The 17,823-nt window shown below is 37.8% G+C and overlaps 1 protein-coding gene across 1 annotated transcript in view; it reads right to left on the bottom strand.

Annotated features, from left to right (window-relative positions):
- RYR2 (ryanodine receptor 2) overlaps window positions 1-17,823 on the bottom strand; it is a 610,498-nt gene that overhangs the window by 311,584 nt on the left and 281,091 nt on the right. The window contains exons 11-12 of the mRNA XM_081299889.1: window positions 12,144-12,218; window positions 9,924-10,080 (exon numbers count right to left, since the gene is read on the bottom strand). Coding sequence (XP_081156015.1) covers window positions 9,924-10,080; window positions 12,144-12,218 — 232 coding nt within the window. The remainder of the gene's footprint in view (window positions 1-9,923; window positions 10,081-12,143; window positions 12,219-17,823) is intronic.

Genomic DNA, 17,823 nt, shown 5'->3' on the forward strand with positions numbered 1-17,823 from the left:
AACTAGACAAATAGAAATTTTCCAATCTGAAGACTAAATTGCAACTAAAAGCACTCTAAGTACTGTGGCACTAAATGGTAACATCCCTCAAAAGACTTTATGAAATTTAATTCCCATCCCTTATGTGATCATTCAAGGAAATGTCAAGATTCTCCATTATCTTGGCATTTGTTACACCTATACATTTTTGTGAGAATAATGTAACAATCATGAGGACCCTGAAGATAAAGATAAAGCAGTTCTTTTCAACACAGCCTAAAATTATTGTAAAGGCTGCTGTTTCTCCTGAAAGATTTCTTTGAATAGATGTTCTCTCTGGATTCATATATTCTCATGAATACTGTACCTCTACTCTCAGGGCAATGTTGGTAATTCACTGAAATTGCTACATATGCTCAGGACCAGTTCAGTGGCTGTAAATACCAGATTCTCAGTGAAGACCTAATGAACATATCCTGATTTCCTACAGAAAGTGTGCCAACAAACTGCTCCCAAGATGAGCACTCTTGAATTCTTAAAAAATCTAATTCTCAAATGAACATCAAAAAGATTCCAGAAGTAAAAGAGATTGGCCTGAAAAATACCAAGTAAGATTTTGGCCTTTGGTATTCTAAACTGACTTATTATGAAGCCAAAGCTATTTATGGACAATCATGGCCTTATGAAGACATAGATTCATCAAACTAGGCTCATTAGGAAACTAAAACTCTTAAGTTTATATTGTAAGTACCCACATCAGGCAATGCAGAAGAATTTTTCTAGTATTAGCTGAAATGACCCTTAAATCTACCCAGATTACTCCGCAAGGTATAAGAAGGAAAAAAATCCTATTATACTTAGATGATGGAGTTTGGTTTATTGTTTATTTTTGACATGTTTCCTTAACATAAATAATGGTTAAATTCAGAAAAAATTAAAAGGCCCCACAAAATTTTTATTTTCTCCTTTTTCAAGCCATAGTGCAGCATATAATAGTTGTTCGCTATGAAATCAATCTAAACATTTAGGAAGATCACAGAGATCACTGGGACTGAGCAGCTCTGCCAGGCTTCACCCAGCCCAGGCAGAAATGCCTTAAGTACATAGTTCTCTTGATCCCTGGGATTCTGAAATCTCAAACATTCTCCTGGGTGGGCTTGTGGAAAGAAGGTCTGGGAGGGACTCCACAGTGGCAAGGACCCAGGCCAGGGGAGCAGCCTGGAACCCTGCACATGCCCTGCCCCTGGGTGTGGGCGGGGTCAGGGAAGTGCTGGACATGCTGCGAGTACTCATGGCAAAGATGAAGGAATCCTGCAGATGCACCTCAGACCCTACTCAGCTGACTTCTAGGCAATGAATTTATCCTGGGTGGGTAACAACTAAAAAGTGAGATCTATAAAAAGAATTTAGTCTTTCCCTGAGCAGAAGACTAAACACATCTAGGGCCCAGGGCCACTCTGCTCTTGATCCTCCTTCCCGACAGCAGAAGGTTACAGCAAGCTCACACTCGGGTTTACTGCCATTAAAAACCTGTAATGGGACTTCTATATTTTCTAGAAAACCATGAATACTTTTACTATTATTTTATCAATACCTCTTCTGAAAAAGTTACTGTGAGCATTTCTTTAGAATTTAATTCTAATTAAATGAAAAGTTCATTTCATTGACAACTTTAACCACTCTGTAAGAAAAAAAAAATAATGTATTTTTAGTTACATAATCACTTGATCACTTAAGAATTCTAATGATAGGTGATCAGTTTATCTTCTCTATCAGTTGTCATTATTAAGACTTTAATTTCTTACCAAAGAGGGCTCAGCTTTATAACTCAAGTTCAAAGTGTATATCTTCCTCAGAGTTTATCTAAGCTTCAGTTCCCTCAAATGCATGATGAAAATTAAAAAGCATCTGAGCAAGGCACAGTGGTGCACATCTGTAATCCTAGCATCTTAGGAGGCTGAGGTAGGTTCCAAGTTCAAGGCCAGCCTCAGCAATTTGGGGAGTCCCTCAGCAACTTAGTAAGACCTGTAACAAAATAAAAAATAAAAATAGCTGGGGATGTGGCTTAGTGGTTAAGCACCCCTGGATTCAGTCTCTGGCACCAAAAAATAAAAAAAAAATAAAAACAAAACATCTCCATACTTCACTGGTTTATGCTAGGATTAAAAGAGATAATGCATAAAGAGTGCTTAACACATAGTTTAGCATATAATTAATTGTTAAGCATAATTTTCATTGTGTTAGAGTGTATGTTTTAAAAAATCTTACACATTTTCTAAACCAAGAAAAAAATCCCCAATAAAAATAACATGCTAGGAATTACAACCTAAAAATGTTCTTATCTATTTTTTTTTGTTTGTTTCACAATCCTTGTGATCCTATTGGCAGTCAGTCTCCTTGGAGGTTATTATTTCAACATTTCAATGGCAGAAGACTTCCATTCATGGTGCACCAGGGAGGGTAGACTGGAGAAAATTCTCTGCAGAAGAATATTCCACTGGCATTTCAAGCTTAAAATAAAAACTATATCTTGGGGTTTGATACGTATGTGATTGACAAGATCTACTGTATGATTAAAACGAACATTTGAAGACATTTTAGAGTGCTGGTTTAAAAGTCCTAGGAGAAGTGGAAAACACCCTTAAGAAAATACACATTTAAGAAATCACATTCTTCTTTATGTAGAATTTTAGGAGAGACTGTAATGTAGGTTACATTATTACTATTTCCTATAGATTCACTTTCTTCTGAACAGATATGATTGTCAGGAATGGTTGGTTTGTCAAATCCAGAATTGGAGATTAGGCACTGAATGTTTACATCAGTGTCAAAGATGCCCCAGGGACAATCAAGGGTAATGGTCCTCTCATCAACTCGCAGCATGGCCTCTTAAAGAGACTCTCACCTACAAATGTTAAATCAGAATGGTATTCATGATCTGTAAAATTGTAGGGACATACTTTCAAGGAAGGCTCAAACATTAGACACACAGAAAGTCAACGGAGGTGCAGGGGTTTCATCAGAGTTAATTTTCATTTCAGAATTTCCAAACTTGTACCCATGAGCCCAGGACAAAAGCTGTTATTTTCGATTATGAAAAGTTTACCCTTTCATCAATAATGAAAACTTACTTTGCAATACAGAAATTACAGACACCAGGTAATTTATAAACTTAAATACTCCTGGGTCTAAGATAACAAAAGGAGGAGTCTTTGCCTTCAAGAAGTGAGTCCTCATTCTTTCCACTGGAAATAGTCAAGCAGTATGAGCAGATGGGGCTCTCAGAGATACACTTGAGTGAACCCAACATTAAAGAATAGGAGCCAGGACTGCACTGGAAAACGCTGCACCATACGACACAGATTACCCAAGAGTTTTTCCACTTTATTACAAAAGGCTGTGTGTTTATATAGGTCTGAGGAGAGGTCGCAGGGCTGAGGTAGACAACAAGTCGCCCGTTTATTGGCAAGCTCTTCCATATGTCAGTTCTGGAGCCCAAGAAGTGAATTCTAATTGGGGCTAAGGCTTCCCACCAGCAGGGTTTGAACACTGGCGCTGGCGGGAACATTTTGCGCCAGTGAAAGAAACAAAGAGGAGAAAGAGGGTCGTTAGACGCCATGCTGGGGTTTTTCTCTGGGGTGCTGCTGCCGTTATATGTTTACCCAACATATGTGACCACTGTTAACAAATGGATGGTCAAACCGTCTAGCAACAGTTTTTTTCTGAAACGTTGACAGTGTGAAAAATTTACTTTTATTCTGTTTCAGTTGGCTTTAAGTTCAATGTTTCTTTATTATAAAAAATAAAGCAGAAAATACTTTTCAGCATGAATGAACTTTAATTGCAATTGGCTTCCTTCCAACTAAAATAATCAACACCATTAATTACTTCTTACTTTTTCATAAATTTCTACATATGTGACTGTATTTTTATACATTAATTTCTGCACCATTTGTTTTTTTCCTGGGATACCCATTCATATTTTTACTTATTTTAAAGAAAACTATCAAAATGTGGTATGTTAACACCAGCACATATTCCAAGACTCTGCAATTGAATTTTAACTCTTTGCTAATATCAAAAACATCTCCAACTTTTAAAAAAATTTTTTCTGCCAATCAAAGTTACGTAAAGTATTACACAAGAATCAAACACAAATTTATTTTTCCTCTAAGCTATCACATACAGAATTATGAAAAATAAAAATACAAGAGAAGATGTCACCACTCTACATTAGACTAACAAATGGGAATCTGTGTCACTGACTCTAGATGACAGTCCTGGGAGCCAGGAATAATTGTGAGCAAAGGGTCATTTTTAAAATTCATGTGTCACAAAAACCAGAGGTTGGCCTGGTTGGATGGATGCTAACCTCCATTAGAGCTTAAGATCTAACCCAAGCAGAATTCAGAACTTGGGAGCCGACATGGAAAGACCCTCCTGCCCTTCTTGTTTTACAGAGAGAGAGAGAGAGAGAGAGAGAGAGAGAGAGAGAGAGACAAAGAGAGAGAGAGAAAGAGGGGGGGGGGTGGGTACAGTGTCGAGTCTCTCTGTAGCGCTGCGACTCATGGAAAAATAAGGAGCCTCTTTCTACTCCCAGCTGAACGTATTTATGTCCAGTTTGAGAATAAATTCTGCTGATAAGTTCATACATCTATAATGTGCTTCACACATTGCTCCTGATTTTATTTTTATCTATGTTATGATTAGAAGCTCATTTGAAAATGAGGATGTGAGGAATATATGCAAAAGATTCATGTGTGTTTAAAATATATAAAATGCCTGAGGTCATTTGAGGTGTACTCCAAACTATAATGTCACATCCTAGAAGAGCGTCCAAGGCTGGTGCCCTGGGGGACTGGGCCGGAGGTGCGCAGGAAGATGTGGGTCGTGCTCATCTGCTTACAGAAGCCATGTGAGTCCTCATACTAACAGAAGCCAATTTCTAAAATACATCTCCTGTGGAATGTTTCACTCACTGGAACATAAACATGGTAACATGCTTTTAAAACAGTATGGGTTGAAAGGCAAAAGAGATCGACTCAGCTACAGAATACAGGATTGGAGGCAACTGAGTTTTATCTTTCCAAATTGGCAAAACCTGAACTCTACCTATTGATGAGTTTGCACAGAAGCAACAACTTTCTTACCCTGCTGCTTGGCATGAATCCTGTATGCATTTTGAATAGTACTCGGCTGTGTGCTTTTATCTATTACAGACACCACAGTGACAGTGCCACACCCTTACCCTGCCCTATGGGAGTTCCCAGGACCAAGAGTCCTGAGCATCTTCACACTGTTCAACTGAATAGCTCAACTTCCAAAAAGGGAATAGTCAACAATACACAGAAGTATTGGGGGTCAAAAATGGGAGTTCATAACCCACTTGAATCAAATGTATGGAAGATGATATGTCATGAGCTTTGTAATGTTTTGAACAACCAATTAAAAAAAAAGAAAAAAAAAGAAGTATTTAGAGAGAAAAATATTCTCACAAGAAAAAAAATGAGCTAAATACTCAAATATTAGGAGATGGCTCAACCAATTATCAGAAATCTTTGTAATGAAATGTTAAATTATGGTCAAAATTCTACTAAAAAACAAATGTAGTGGTACATCTTATTAAATAAAAAATCAGACCCAACACAGTATGTAGTTGACCCTACTTAGCATTAACAAACAAACAAATATGCTGTAAGTTGCAATGCACACACAGAGGTGTATCCGAATGGTGGATTGTAAATTATTTAAAATTTCCCCTTTCCACCATCATTGTATCATCTTTTAAACTTTTCTATAATGTCTATGTTAAATATAGAATATAAAACTTAACTTTTTAAAGAAATAATAGTTACTGTCTCTACCTCATGAAAAAAAATTTTCCACCTAATCTGCCAGTGATCCTAAAAATAAAATTTCACTGTAATTTTTGCAGTAAAACATCTTCCTCAAAAATTTCACCTCCACCCTCTACGATGCTCAACCTGTTGACATGTACAGGCACCTTCACCAACTGAGGACAGTCTACACAGCAAATTCCTATCACTAGCATGTGCCAAGGTGTCAGGAATGCAGGGCCAGGCAGGAAATGAGCCTGGGAACACCAAGAGCATACTTAAACAAACACACAGGTCAGCTTCCAGAATCAGAGTCCCTGAGTGGAAACCACAGAGGAACATGGATAGTACACAAAATTAGAACACAAACTCTAAAACTGACAGATGTAGTGGTACATCATATTTTATCAAATAGGAGAGAAAGTCAGAGAAGAATGTATCAAACATGACTGCTTTGGGCAAAATATATCAAGAACTACCAAATATTCACAGTTCTTGAGTCAGTATTTGCATTTCTAGGAAACCATCCTACAGAAATAAAAAGCGTGCCCAAAATTTATGTCCCAGAAAGTCAGGGTAATTGGTGGTATTTCTCTAATTGATTCTGATATTATAAAAGAAACATATCCATCATGATGGGCAAAAAAATAAAGGGCTTACTTTTCTGAAATTAAACAAAAAAAGTCTCCCTATTCTCAAATTCTCATGCAGTGTCCCTTTTGATCCATCTCAAGTATTTGAAGTTAGGAGATGGTACTTCTCCCCACAGCTGTTGTATAACCACACACCAACATGTGGAAGGATTTATTTTATATTAAAGTAGGATTTGAAATACCCACATTACAATGCAGCTTGCTTTCACTCCCCAGTATTTTCATGGATAACTTTCCAGATGAATATATTCTGGCAGCTAATATCAGCTAATGTTATAACATACTTTTTGTTAAACATTTGAGTCTTTTCTTGTTTGGAGTTATAACAAAGAATGATACAATTAATTTGTCCATGCATTTCTACCTACATGTTTTACTTTATTTCTATAAGATAAAACCCATTTCTCACTTTATATAAAAATGGACTACTGATCAAAGTCTATCTATAATAAGAAGAGTTTGAAATACGTTAATATACTCTGCTCTTTTGTATTTGTGTTGCATTTACAGAGGCTAGCTGCTGTTATTCCATAAGTATCTGTTTTCATCAGGGAAGATTCAGATTGTACCAGAAAAAAATGATGAAAGTAAGATGAACTCAGTATTCAGCTTTTTACAGCAAAATTAGGAATCTGGAGGTCACAGTCAGACAGTATCTTCAGGCAGCAGCTCAGAGTCCACAGAGAGGTGCAGTGGCACTTCAGCTATGTGATGCTCTGAGAGGACAAGGACACACCTCTGAGTTCCCATGGCAGTCCTTCCATCCCAGGATGGATAAGTGTTCCAGCCAGCCTAGGAGCCCAGGCTGGGAGCTATGGACTGGTTGTCTGCTCCAACCCTGCTGGGGCTTGGGGGCAGAGTTAACTTGTGTTCAACTCCTCTAGGAATTGGATATTTTCTTTCTGGACTGAGGTGCTATCTAAATACACTATCAAATCCCCATCACTCTTACTTAGGTTGAGGAACAAGCCCCCAGGTGTAAGGTTTTCATAGCAATGTCACCTGCACTTTCCTAATACAAACACAAGGGGCAACTCGGCCCCACACTCTGGACTACCTCCAGGTCCACTGAAGCACCCCCTGGAGAGTCCCTTCCATGGGCCCACAGGGCAAACACAGATGCACATCCCCTCTGCCACTAGCCACTGGACTCCACCAGTTTCACCCTGGAGAATAAAGACCTACACTGGCAGTCTTCCCTGGAGACCTCCAGAAAACTCACAATGAGAGGCATCTTCTGGCACCCGAGGACTCCAGAGCAATAGTAGTGACGGAAAGGCATAAAGGAAGGGTAAGCAGGCCACCATCTTTTCAGTTACTTCTAGTCTCCCCACAACTTACCAGGCTTTTAGTGTTACTTCTGAGAGTTAAAATATAAGTGCCAAAATATGTAAAACTACAAATTATTATATAACTGTAGAAACAAGCTAAATGTACAATAAAGGATAATAATTATAGAGCATACCTATATATTTAAAGAGTATGAGACCATCAAAATTACAAAATAGAAAAATATCAAGTGAATAAAGCAGAATATGAAACTACATAAGTGTTTTATAAATGCACATTATTCACAGAAAAAAAATCACTATTTCACAAAATTACATTTAGTAATTAATATGAATTTTTCTGTATTTTCTAACATCAACTTGCACTGCTTTTAAAATTAGAACAGATGAACTACTATTAAAGAACTAATATGTATGTTAAATTTAAATAATCATAAATGACCAAATCCTTGTTTGTTATAATTATTAACATGATGTTTCTTGTAAGTTTAATATTAGTATAAAATACACCATGAAGTTTCGTGAAAAGACTTTTCCTAATCAGCAAAATTAATATTGTCTGCACTCATAGAAGATCTTTGTGCCATTAGATATATGTACGAAGAAAACGGGTCAGTGGTTGTTGCAAACCAACCATGGGCTGCGTATGTGAGCTTGCGCATTTGAGTGTATCAGGGGACTGGTCTGGCGTTGCATGCTGATTAGGCTGTAAAACACAAATGGGCCTTTCCTCTAGCTCTGGCACCTGTGATCCACACAGCACCCGAGATAGGTGTGACTTGCCAAGACGTCAATCAACTTGCTGACCACAAGACATCACCAAGAAAGACTCCGCCTTCGAAACCCTATTCCCTGACTTTTTTGGTGAAGTACATTCCATTGAATCTCCTTTGTGTGTCCCCCCCTTTATAAAATAAAAAAAGTCTGGATGCACATTCTCTTTCCAGCACTGCCCAGCATGGAGCTGACCTTTGGGGTCACTGAGCAGTCCCACTCTCTCAGAAAGTGTTCACGTGCTATGTGGTTTCTTCATTCTTTTCTTAGTTACTGATACAGCCAGCTCCTTTGAACCCAGCTCATCATGCCAGCCCAGCCTGCTGGTAACAAGTGGCATCTCCAAACAAGTGCAAACACATGTTCCATGGAAAACCCCCAAACTTCAATAAATATTTGGATTTATGCTATTGACTCCAGGCCATGAAAAGATACAATTATAAGATCAATAAAATGGAATTAATTCAACATGGGAAAACTTGTAGTTCACCTAAGCAGGAAGGAGTCATTTATTTATTCTTACAAAATACTTAGACAATGATTACCTAACACACAGATTTCTAGAAAGAGGGGAAATGTGAATAAAAAATCTAATCCAAAATCTCAGAAAAAAACATTCCAGTCCTTGGATAACCTCCTACTAATCCAAACTTTGATCTTACTACTAATACTTCATACAGAGGACTTTTATCTTTTCCTCATCTAATATCTCTACTAAAGTAGATGCAATATGAATTCAGGCAGAACTCAAAATTCGGGGGCGGGGATGGAATCCTTAATGAGTTTTCTAGTAGTGCAACTCTTAGGAAGTAAATTTAAAAGGCAGGTGGGGCACTGAACAATATTCTGAATGTGCCTATGCCCAGATGGGCATGAACTAATCTCAGAAGTACAAAGGCAAATCTTTAGCTGTAACAGGAGCATAAGGTTTTGTCTGAGAGAGAAGCTAGCCAGCAGTTCAATACCATTCTTATCAATGTGACAAATTCTACCACTTTCATAACAGATGTAAAAATGCAATTACCATAAAATGATTCAAAGGAGCTCAAAAAAAGATCTGCATAAAAAAGTAGAGGAGTAAATGTACATTGGAAAAAAATTCTGTTTTGTTTCATCTTCATAATGCTATGCAATGTGACAAGGTTTGTGATAACTGTCACTGCGGATGCCCGGGAAACCAAAAAGGAGCCTGACAGGTGTTGGTATGCAAGTAACCAAGAGCTATATACCAAGAGAAACTTCTAGGTAAGTTTCAGCAGTTTAGAAGAATAAAAGAGAAAAAGGGAATTTAGAAACACACATAAAACCTGTCCACATTCTTTCTTTTTGTGTTTCTAACATTAAAGGAAATATGAGATTTACAGAGAGACCAAAGCTTTTTTCTTTCTTACCTTGGAAGACCGGAAGGTAAATGCAGTCGATTTTACATCTGCCTTTTCTTTGTCCATAAGTAGAAGGCTTTTGTCTTCCATGAGACTTAAGTATTTTCCTGTCGTGACGTGGCGTAGTCGGAACGGCTGGCCCCATCTTATGTGACTCCCACTCCACCTAAGAGAGCAATCAGAACTTGGTCCAACAGCATGGCAAAAGCAGCAATTAATAGTGTGGTTCACACTATATGCACATGTAAGTGTGTATGTGATTAATTAAACTACCATCTTTATAACACACAAGGCAAAAAAAAGATACATCTATCAACTTAAAAGACCCTTTCCCTAAATTTTCTGAATTGTAAACTTTTATAAAAACTGAGTTTATTACATTTGCTAAAGTCTCTCTTTTTCCAGATGAAAAAAATGTATGCCCAACAAAAATTTTACCTTTAAACTTAATATTTATCAAAAGTTTTAATATTTAGATGGATTTTGATCAACTGTATATTTATATTCAAAGAAACAATATTATCAGTTATTAATAATTAATACTAAAACAGAAAAACTTTTTAAAGTTACAAACTAATAGAAAATACATAAATGTATGTACACATTTTGTTTCAAGGGCATATCATACAGTTAGAAGGAAAAGTCTTCAAGTCACAAAAATGTACTACCTTGAGGGGGTAAAAGAAAATCATACACTTTTTAAAATTACATTTTGTTAAATAAGATATATTCAAGTGGATGCTCATCCATAATGTGGGGTGGGGGTGGGGGCAAGGGAAGAATGGAGGAACTGTGGATTGAACAGAGGGGAGGAGATAGAGGGAGGGGGAAGATGATGGAATGAGACAGACATTACCACCCAATGTACAGGTATGTCTGCATGACTGGTATGAATATATCATGTACAACTACAAAAATGAAAAGCTGTGCTCCATTTGTGTAAAAAATAAAATTAAAAAATGAGATACAGTCAAGTATTTTTTTAAACTATCAATTTTAAAAATTTTTTTAGTTGTAGATGGACACAATACCTTTATTTTTTATTTACTTTTATGTGGTGCTGAGGATCGAATCCAGTGCCTCACACATGCTAGGCAAGTGCTCTACAACTGAGCTACAATCCCAGCCCCCCAGTCAAGTATTTTTAAATAAATTAGAGTATGCATCAAATCACAACAGCATTATCAACGGGATATTTTGAAAGGAGTGGTGGTACAATTTTAAAATGTCACTACTTTAGTCCACTGGAACTTATTTTCCATGAATCTATATAAACCAATTATGAAAAAATTCTTGTCCACCTTCCAATGTTCAAAAGATGCACAAATTTTTACAAAATTACCCTATGGGATATCTGAACAAAACCAACTGAAGACCACTCAACTATTTTAATCATCATTACATAAGATCTAATCTCACAGAAAAAAAAATCTGGAGGATAACAGTGCCTCATTCTCACCCATGGAGTCTGTAATCCTGTCAGTGATTTCTTGATATTGTAATATACTTTGAAAACTTGAGTGTTTTTCAGACAAAGGACTGAGTCTTCCAATTATTAAAAAATTCTGATATTTTAATTCTATTTAAGACAGGTTAAAACTACACCTTTATCATCAATATTGCATTTATACAAAGGAACTTAGAGGCAATCTTCAGAGAGCCTTTGAACTCCTGAGAACTTGTATGTCTTTATAGATCTTATCACTACAATGAATATTTGTGACTTTTATTAAAATCCATATTTCTTGCTCAGGATCGAGCTCTCTGTAAGTAAAGACAGTGAACACCAGATATGCCTTGTGTCCTGCCGTTCAATGCTCAGTTTCCTGAGCCAGCTGTACATGAGCCTTGACAAGGTTAAATCCACAGTCCTTCAGACCTGATGCTGTGACAGGCTCACAGACAGCTTGATCTGCCTCCAAGCCTTACATCACTCTATCCTCACAGCACATCCTTCCAGAAATGCAGGGTCCTGGGTGAGGTGATGCTACCAAGCAGATGAGGCTAATGACAGGCAGATGATACACAAGCGCGGCATGATCTCCGGTCTTCTGCCCAGAAGCAAGATAGGCAAAGCAGGTAGAGGGGAAGAGGACAGGCTCTCCACCACTGTTTCCTTTGCTGGTTCACTGGTACTGCCAACATGACCACCTCACATGGAAGCAGAGGCCAAGAGCACTGGGTGGACTGTGCCCTTGGAGCCGGGCCTGGGTTGTAACCTCTACTTACGCAACTCTTAGCGTCTCTAGTCTCCAAAGGGACCGTGCGTGAACAGAGACAGCACCGCCTTCATAGTGAACAGTTCTGTTGAAACAAAAAAGACCAATTTTGATTTTTGACATGTTTCATTCTTGGGACTCTGTTTTTCAAGTGAATTAAAAGAGCAACACAAATGGTATAACCTGACAGAAGACAATACAGCTGGAAACAAAAATAACCAAAATAATAAACATTGACTTAAACATATCCTCCGTCATTTTCTCCCTCTGATCTCGTTTATTCTTCTTTCCTTCCATCCCCTAAAGAATAGATACACCTAAGTATTCTACTGTAGGTCCATGCAAGTAACTACTGGTTAAGGTGTAGTTTAATATATTATTACTTAAATACATACCCTATAATCATGTGGAGTTCTAAATTATATTTTAGGTATTTAAATAATTTCAAAGAAATGTAACACTAATTCTTGATATTTTAATATTGCAATTGACATCAAATCTACTATCTATATTGAAACATAAATATCAACAAGAGTGTCATGAAAAAGGAACTTCTTTGGATATATATTACATGCCCCAAATTCTAAAACTCTCATAATATGATTGCTACATATGATGCTAAGTTGTATACATTATCCAAATTGATCTCTGCACCAATGCTTTGAGACTACTGTAACTCATGAAGTTTTTAATTCTGCAAATATTTCAATGAAGTCAATGTGGGGTACATTTAAATAGGTGGGCTCTATGACACAAAAGCTGCTATTAATGTAGAAAATAAAAAAGAGAAGATTTTAAGAGCCATTACCTAATGGACAGATTAATCCTAAATGAATTCCTGAGTGGCAGCTACAGGCAGGTGGGGCATGGCTAGAGGAAGTAGGTCACCAGGGACATGTTTTAGGGATTATATATTTTTTTTCCTGGCTCCTCTCATCTTTCTCTGCCTCCTGGATACCATAAGGTAAAAACAGTCTTTCCTCCACCATGCCCTCCTGCCATGACCCCCAATCACATGTCCATCCCACAATGCAAAATGCATTTGGTTCATCTTTAAGAGTCCCGATAATAACAATTCCAGCACTGACCAAAAGTTCAAGTCCAAATGTCCTCTGAGATTCAAGTCAAACTGTTGGCTATAGGACACTGTAAAGATCAAAATCAACTTATACACATCCAACACTGAATGGCACAGAGTAAATATATCTATTCCAAAAAGCAGAAGTAGGGGCATTAAAAAAAAGGATGAAATCAAAGCAAGGCCAAAATACAACTAGGCCAACACACCCTGTAGCTTCACACCTGGCATTTGGAACACATGGCAGTGACACGAGCTCTCCAAAGGGCTTGGGCAGCCCTGCCCCTAGGGTCTTGCTGGTTACAGCCTACTTAGCCTTCCGCTTAGCTGGCTCTGTCCAGAGCCAGCAGCTTTCCTCAGCAGATGTTCCACATCATTAGCATCTCACGGGTTCTCACTGCAGCCATGGCTTCCTTACAACTTCACAAATAGCCTCTCAGGTCTGCCAGGAGTGGTTCCAACCCTGCTCCACTGTGTTGGACTTCCTAGGCCTCCCTTTCAACTCCCAGTGGAAGCCCCCATAACCCCTTAACTCCAGTATCCTGCACCACTACCAAACCATATGGATGACACCAGGTCTGTGGGCAGCTTCACCAGTAGCCAAGCCCCTTGGACCATGGCTACAAGGACTTCTCAAAGCTTGGGAAGCTGACCATGGTTAAAGTAATACCAGGGAAACCATTTTCTATGCACCCCAGTCTGAGCAGGGTGTTCCCAAGGTCTCTTCACGGAGTTCACTTGTGCACCCTGGAGCCTGACATGGGTGTGGTCTTCCCGATTTATGAGATGCCCTCAAGGCATCTGAACCAAGTATTTAGCTTCTCTTCAGTGGCAGCAAACTGTTGGTTTATTTGGTTCCCTATTTAGTCTCTTCAGGCAACTATTTCTTCAGTTTCATTATTTATTCTTTAATAAGGGATTATAGGCTAAAATTTTTCATTTGATACATGAATCACAGATTTTCTGTAGAGTGTTGTCTTCATTATATTTTAGACAGGACATAACTTCTGACTCATGAATTATCTAGAAGAGCTTCTTAATTTTCCAAGTTGTTATTTTTTGTCATCTTTTCACTATTTGCTTACACATTTTATGGTTTATGATTAACAAATATAATGAGCAAGAATCTTCTCTTTTCAAAAAAACAAAAAAAGAAAACTCCGTAAAGTGTTCTTTATGGTTGTCATGTACAAGACCTTTACTAAAGGTCAGATTTGATTTTAAAATATGTATACATAAAATATGATATAACGTTATTTTATATGAGAGCTCCAGATTTCTCAACCATGGCCATATATATATGTGATCACCTGGACAACTTTTAAAACCGCTGTGCCAATTCCTTACCAACTAAACAGATCTTTTAAAAGATGAGAACCTTTTAAAACTCTCCAGTTGGCGTAATGGAAAGAGAAGGCCTGAGCACCATAGTCCAGGTAGCTTCTGTACCACACACAGCTATCTGTGGGAAGGGAAATTAATTACAAGAAGAGCTATCTGAAGAGAATAAACAGGGAACCAAATAAACCAATAGAAATTAGAAAGAAGGAGGGATTCTATGATACTGTGAAGACAATAAGATGCAGAGCAAATGATGTGGCTTCCTGCACAACCCTAAGTCCTTAAAACTATCACGTATCACAATATTACTTCCAGGTGAGCAGAGAGGGGGAGCTGAATGAGAAACATCAAAATAGTACCTACAGTAGGATGTAGAGGAATTAAGATTGAAAAAGAGTCTCTGAGATACATTTATTAACGTTTATTAACATTATATGTTTATGCATAATGAAGCAAATGAAGAATTAGCATTTGAATATTTTCTCACTTATAATTTTTAACAATGGACTTTTCTAACTAGTGTAGAAATCCAATGGTATTTTAATTAAAAATTTAAAATACAACCAATTAAAAGCCAAAAGGAAAAGTTGAATCCTTCTTCCTACCTAAAATACTTTTAACTTTATCCTGAAAGTCATTATGATTTAAATTATCTTTTTATTTTTAGAAAATGTTTCATCAGTAGATGTGAATAATTTGTTTTTTATTTACTTTGATTTTTTTTAGTACTGGAAATTTAACCAAAAGTCACTTTACCACTGAGCTACATCCCCAACCCTTTTTATTATGAGCCAAGGTCTTGCTAAGTTGCTTAGAGCCTCACTGAGTTGCAGAGACTGGTCTCAAAATTTGCAACTGTCCTGCCTCAGCCTCCTTAGTAGTGGGGATTATAGGTGTGCACCACTGCACCCAGTTGAAGAGTGAATCCTATGACTTCCGAAATGATATGGTGGAGCAGAATGCCAATGGTTGTCTAATCATATCTTCAAGGGCTATTTGACATTACAATATCAAAATCCTCAATGTAACAAGAATCTCAGTCTACCACATATTATTAAAACTGGTCTACTTATTTAAAAACTGGTCTACCTGGTGAAACACATATGTTCTATGGAAGGGATCAACCCTTTTTCCTACATCAAATATCAAATCAGAGTCCAAGAAGACAACTTACAACCAACAAGCTTACCAAATGGTATTACCATCTCTAAACTCAGACAACTAAACAGTCATCTTTATAGTACAGTGTTCCTCTTTCAGACAGGAAAGCTAACACACACAAAAAAGAAGAATGTTTAAAAAGGTAAACAAACCAATGAGCAACTTTACCCTTGGAGCTGATGATCAGGGATTTCAATGCAAATGGTGGCAATGATGCCAAGAGTTGAGCGAAAGCCAGTAGATACTAAAACATAAAATTGTTCATGTACCGTCTTTTCACTGAAGAGTATTTTTGCAATGTATCAAAACACTGTTACAGCTACTGACAAAAAGAAAGTATGTGAAAATAACTAAACACTGACATCATTTCTAATCAAAAATTTTTAAAGAAACTTTCACCTCATAAATAAGAATTAAGAGTCACCAGTCATCCAATAGGAATGTTTTTTTAAATATGTAGATATAATCAAAGAACTGATCTCATGCAACAGTTCTTTGAAAAATTCTAGGTGTCAGACTATAAGTTATGCTACCATAACCCATTTTCCTCCAATGTAACACATTTCATTAAGAAACTCATATTTAAAGCTGACCTCATAAAACTGAAGAGGCTCTTTAAGGTTATTCTGTTATATGTACAAATTCTTTCTATTAGAACATCAATTCATCTTCTCATAGCTATTATAATACTGTCCACTGAAATAAAAGTAGTTATCTATTTTTTGTGTGTTTGGCAATAAAAATACAATTTTTCTTATGTTAATTGTCAGATCACTTGTTTTAGAAGTAAAAAGCAGGCATTTTGACAGCTACAATAGTTAATCTTCAGGATCTGAAGCCTAGGAAAGACTACATTAGCATAGTAATTAAAGTACAAATCCCTACAAGCTTTTCATCACCTGACAATGTGGTATTTATTTACAATAAAATTTTATAGGATACACAATTCCAATTAGTGGGCTTTAGTACAGAATCATAAAACATGTTATTAATAAGAGACCCCTCCGTCTTACAAGAGCAAGCTTTGCCAGAGGGCATTCTTGATGGATGGCATCACGGTTATGAGCTCACTTGACTTTTTTTTTTTTGCAGGGCATCAAAAAGTTGACAAGTCACTTTCACATTTCATTACTTTGTGAAGATATCACTTCACTGTGTGAACCTGAGCAAGCTGCTGGACTCTGTCTTGTTTTCTCCAAATATTAAATGAACTCTTACCAGTAACTCTTACCTCATTCTATGAGGAAGAACCAAATGACAAAACCCATGGGGACCTGTCAGTCTCTACACAGCAACAAGTGCTAGCTCTGAGGACAGAGATGACAGTGTTAATGAGGTGATGACATTCCATGCTCCCTACAGGGAGTTCAGGACTTAGGGACGTTTCTGCTTGAACTGGACCGTTTAAAACCAGTAACATTACGGACATGTTGGTGCACACAGGTGCAGTGCGGCCTCAGATATGGGCCTGCTGGGGCCATGTGAGGAGGATAAATGAGCATCTTCACTCCCCAGTATCAGCTCCCTGCCTCCTCACCCACACACCATTTGACACCGTTCCTGTGCAGAGTCAGGAACCCAACACAGCTGCATAGGTGAGGGTCTCCAGTGGAGTGCAGTCCAGGTGCTCCTGGGTGTCCGTCTCAGGCTGACAGTGGGGTGGAGAACCCACCTGCCAGGCGGTGCAGCCTGGCAGTTCTTGGAAGACAGCTTGGCTTCCTCTCCAGGTAGTTCCCCCACAGGTCCGAGAGCTTCTCAGGGCCTGGTGTGCCCTCGCCTCTCCACCCCCCCGCCCGGTGCACCTGACCAAGCTCAACATGTGCTTCCCCTCAGCAGTCATATGCTGAGTCATATGCAGAGATCTAATGACCAGGGATGGTCGTCCCCGTAAGCACAGTTCAGCATCCACCCACCAGCTTTCCTTCTGAGCCAAGTGGGCACACTCCTTTTGCCTAAGTAGTTAGAGGTAACAAATAGAATGATTCCAAACATGTTTGCAAATCCATGATTTTTTAGTACCTGTCACAATGCACTGTTTTAAACCAACAAAAAAAATTGTATATATTTATGGTGTACAACATGGTGTTCTAAAATACGTATTCATTGTGGA

The sequence above is a fragment of the Spermophilus citellus genome (assembly GCF_964194105.1).
Source record: "Spermophilus citellus genome assembly, chromosome: 6".
NCBI lineage: Eukaryota > Metazoa > Chordata > Mammalia > Rodentia > Sciuridae > Spermophilus > Spermophilus citellus.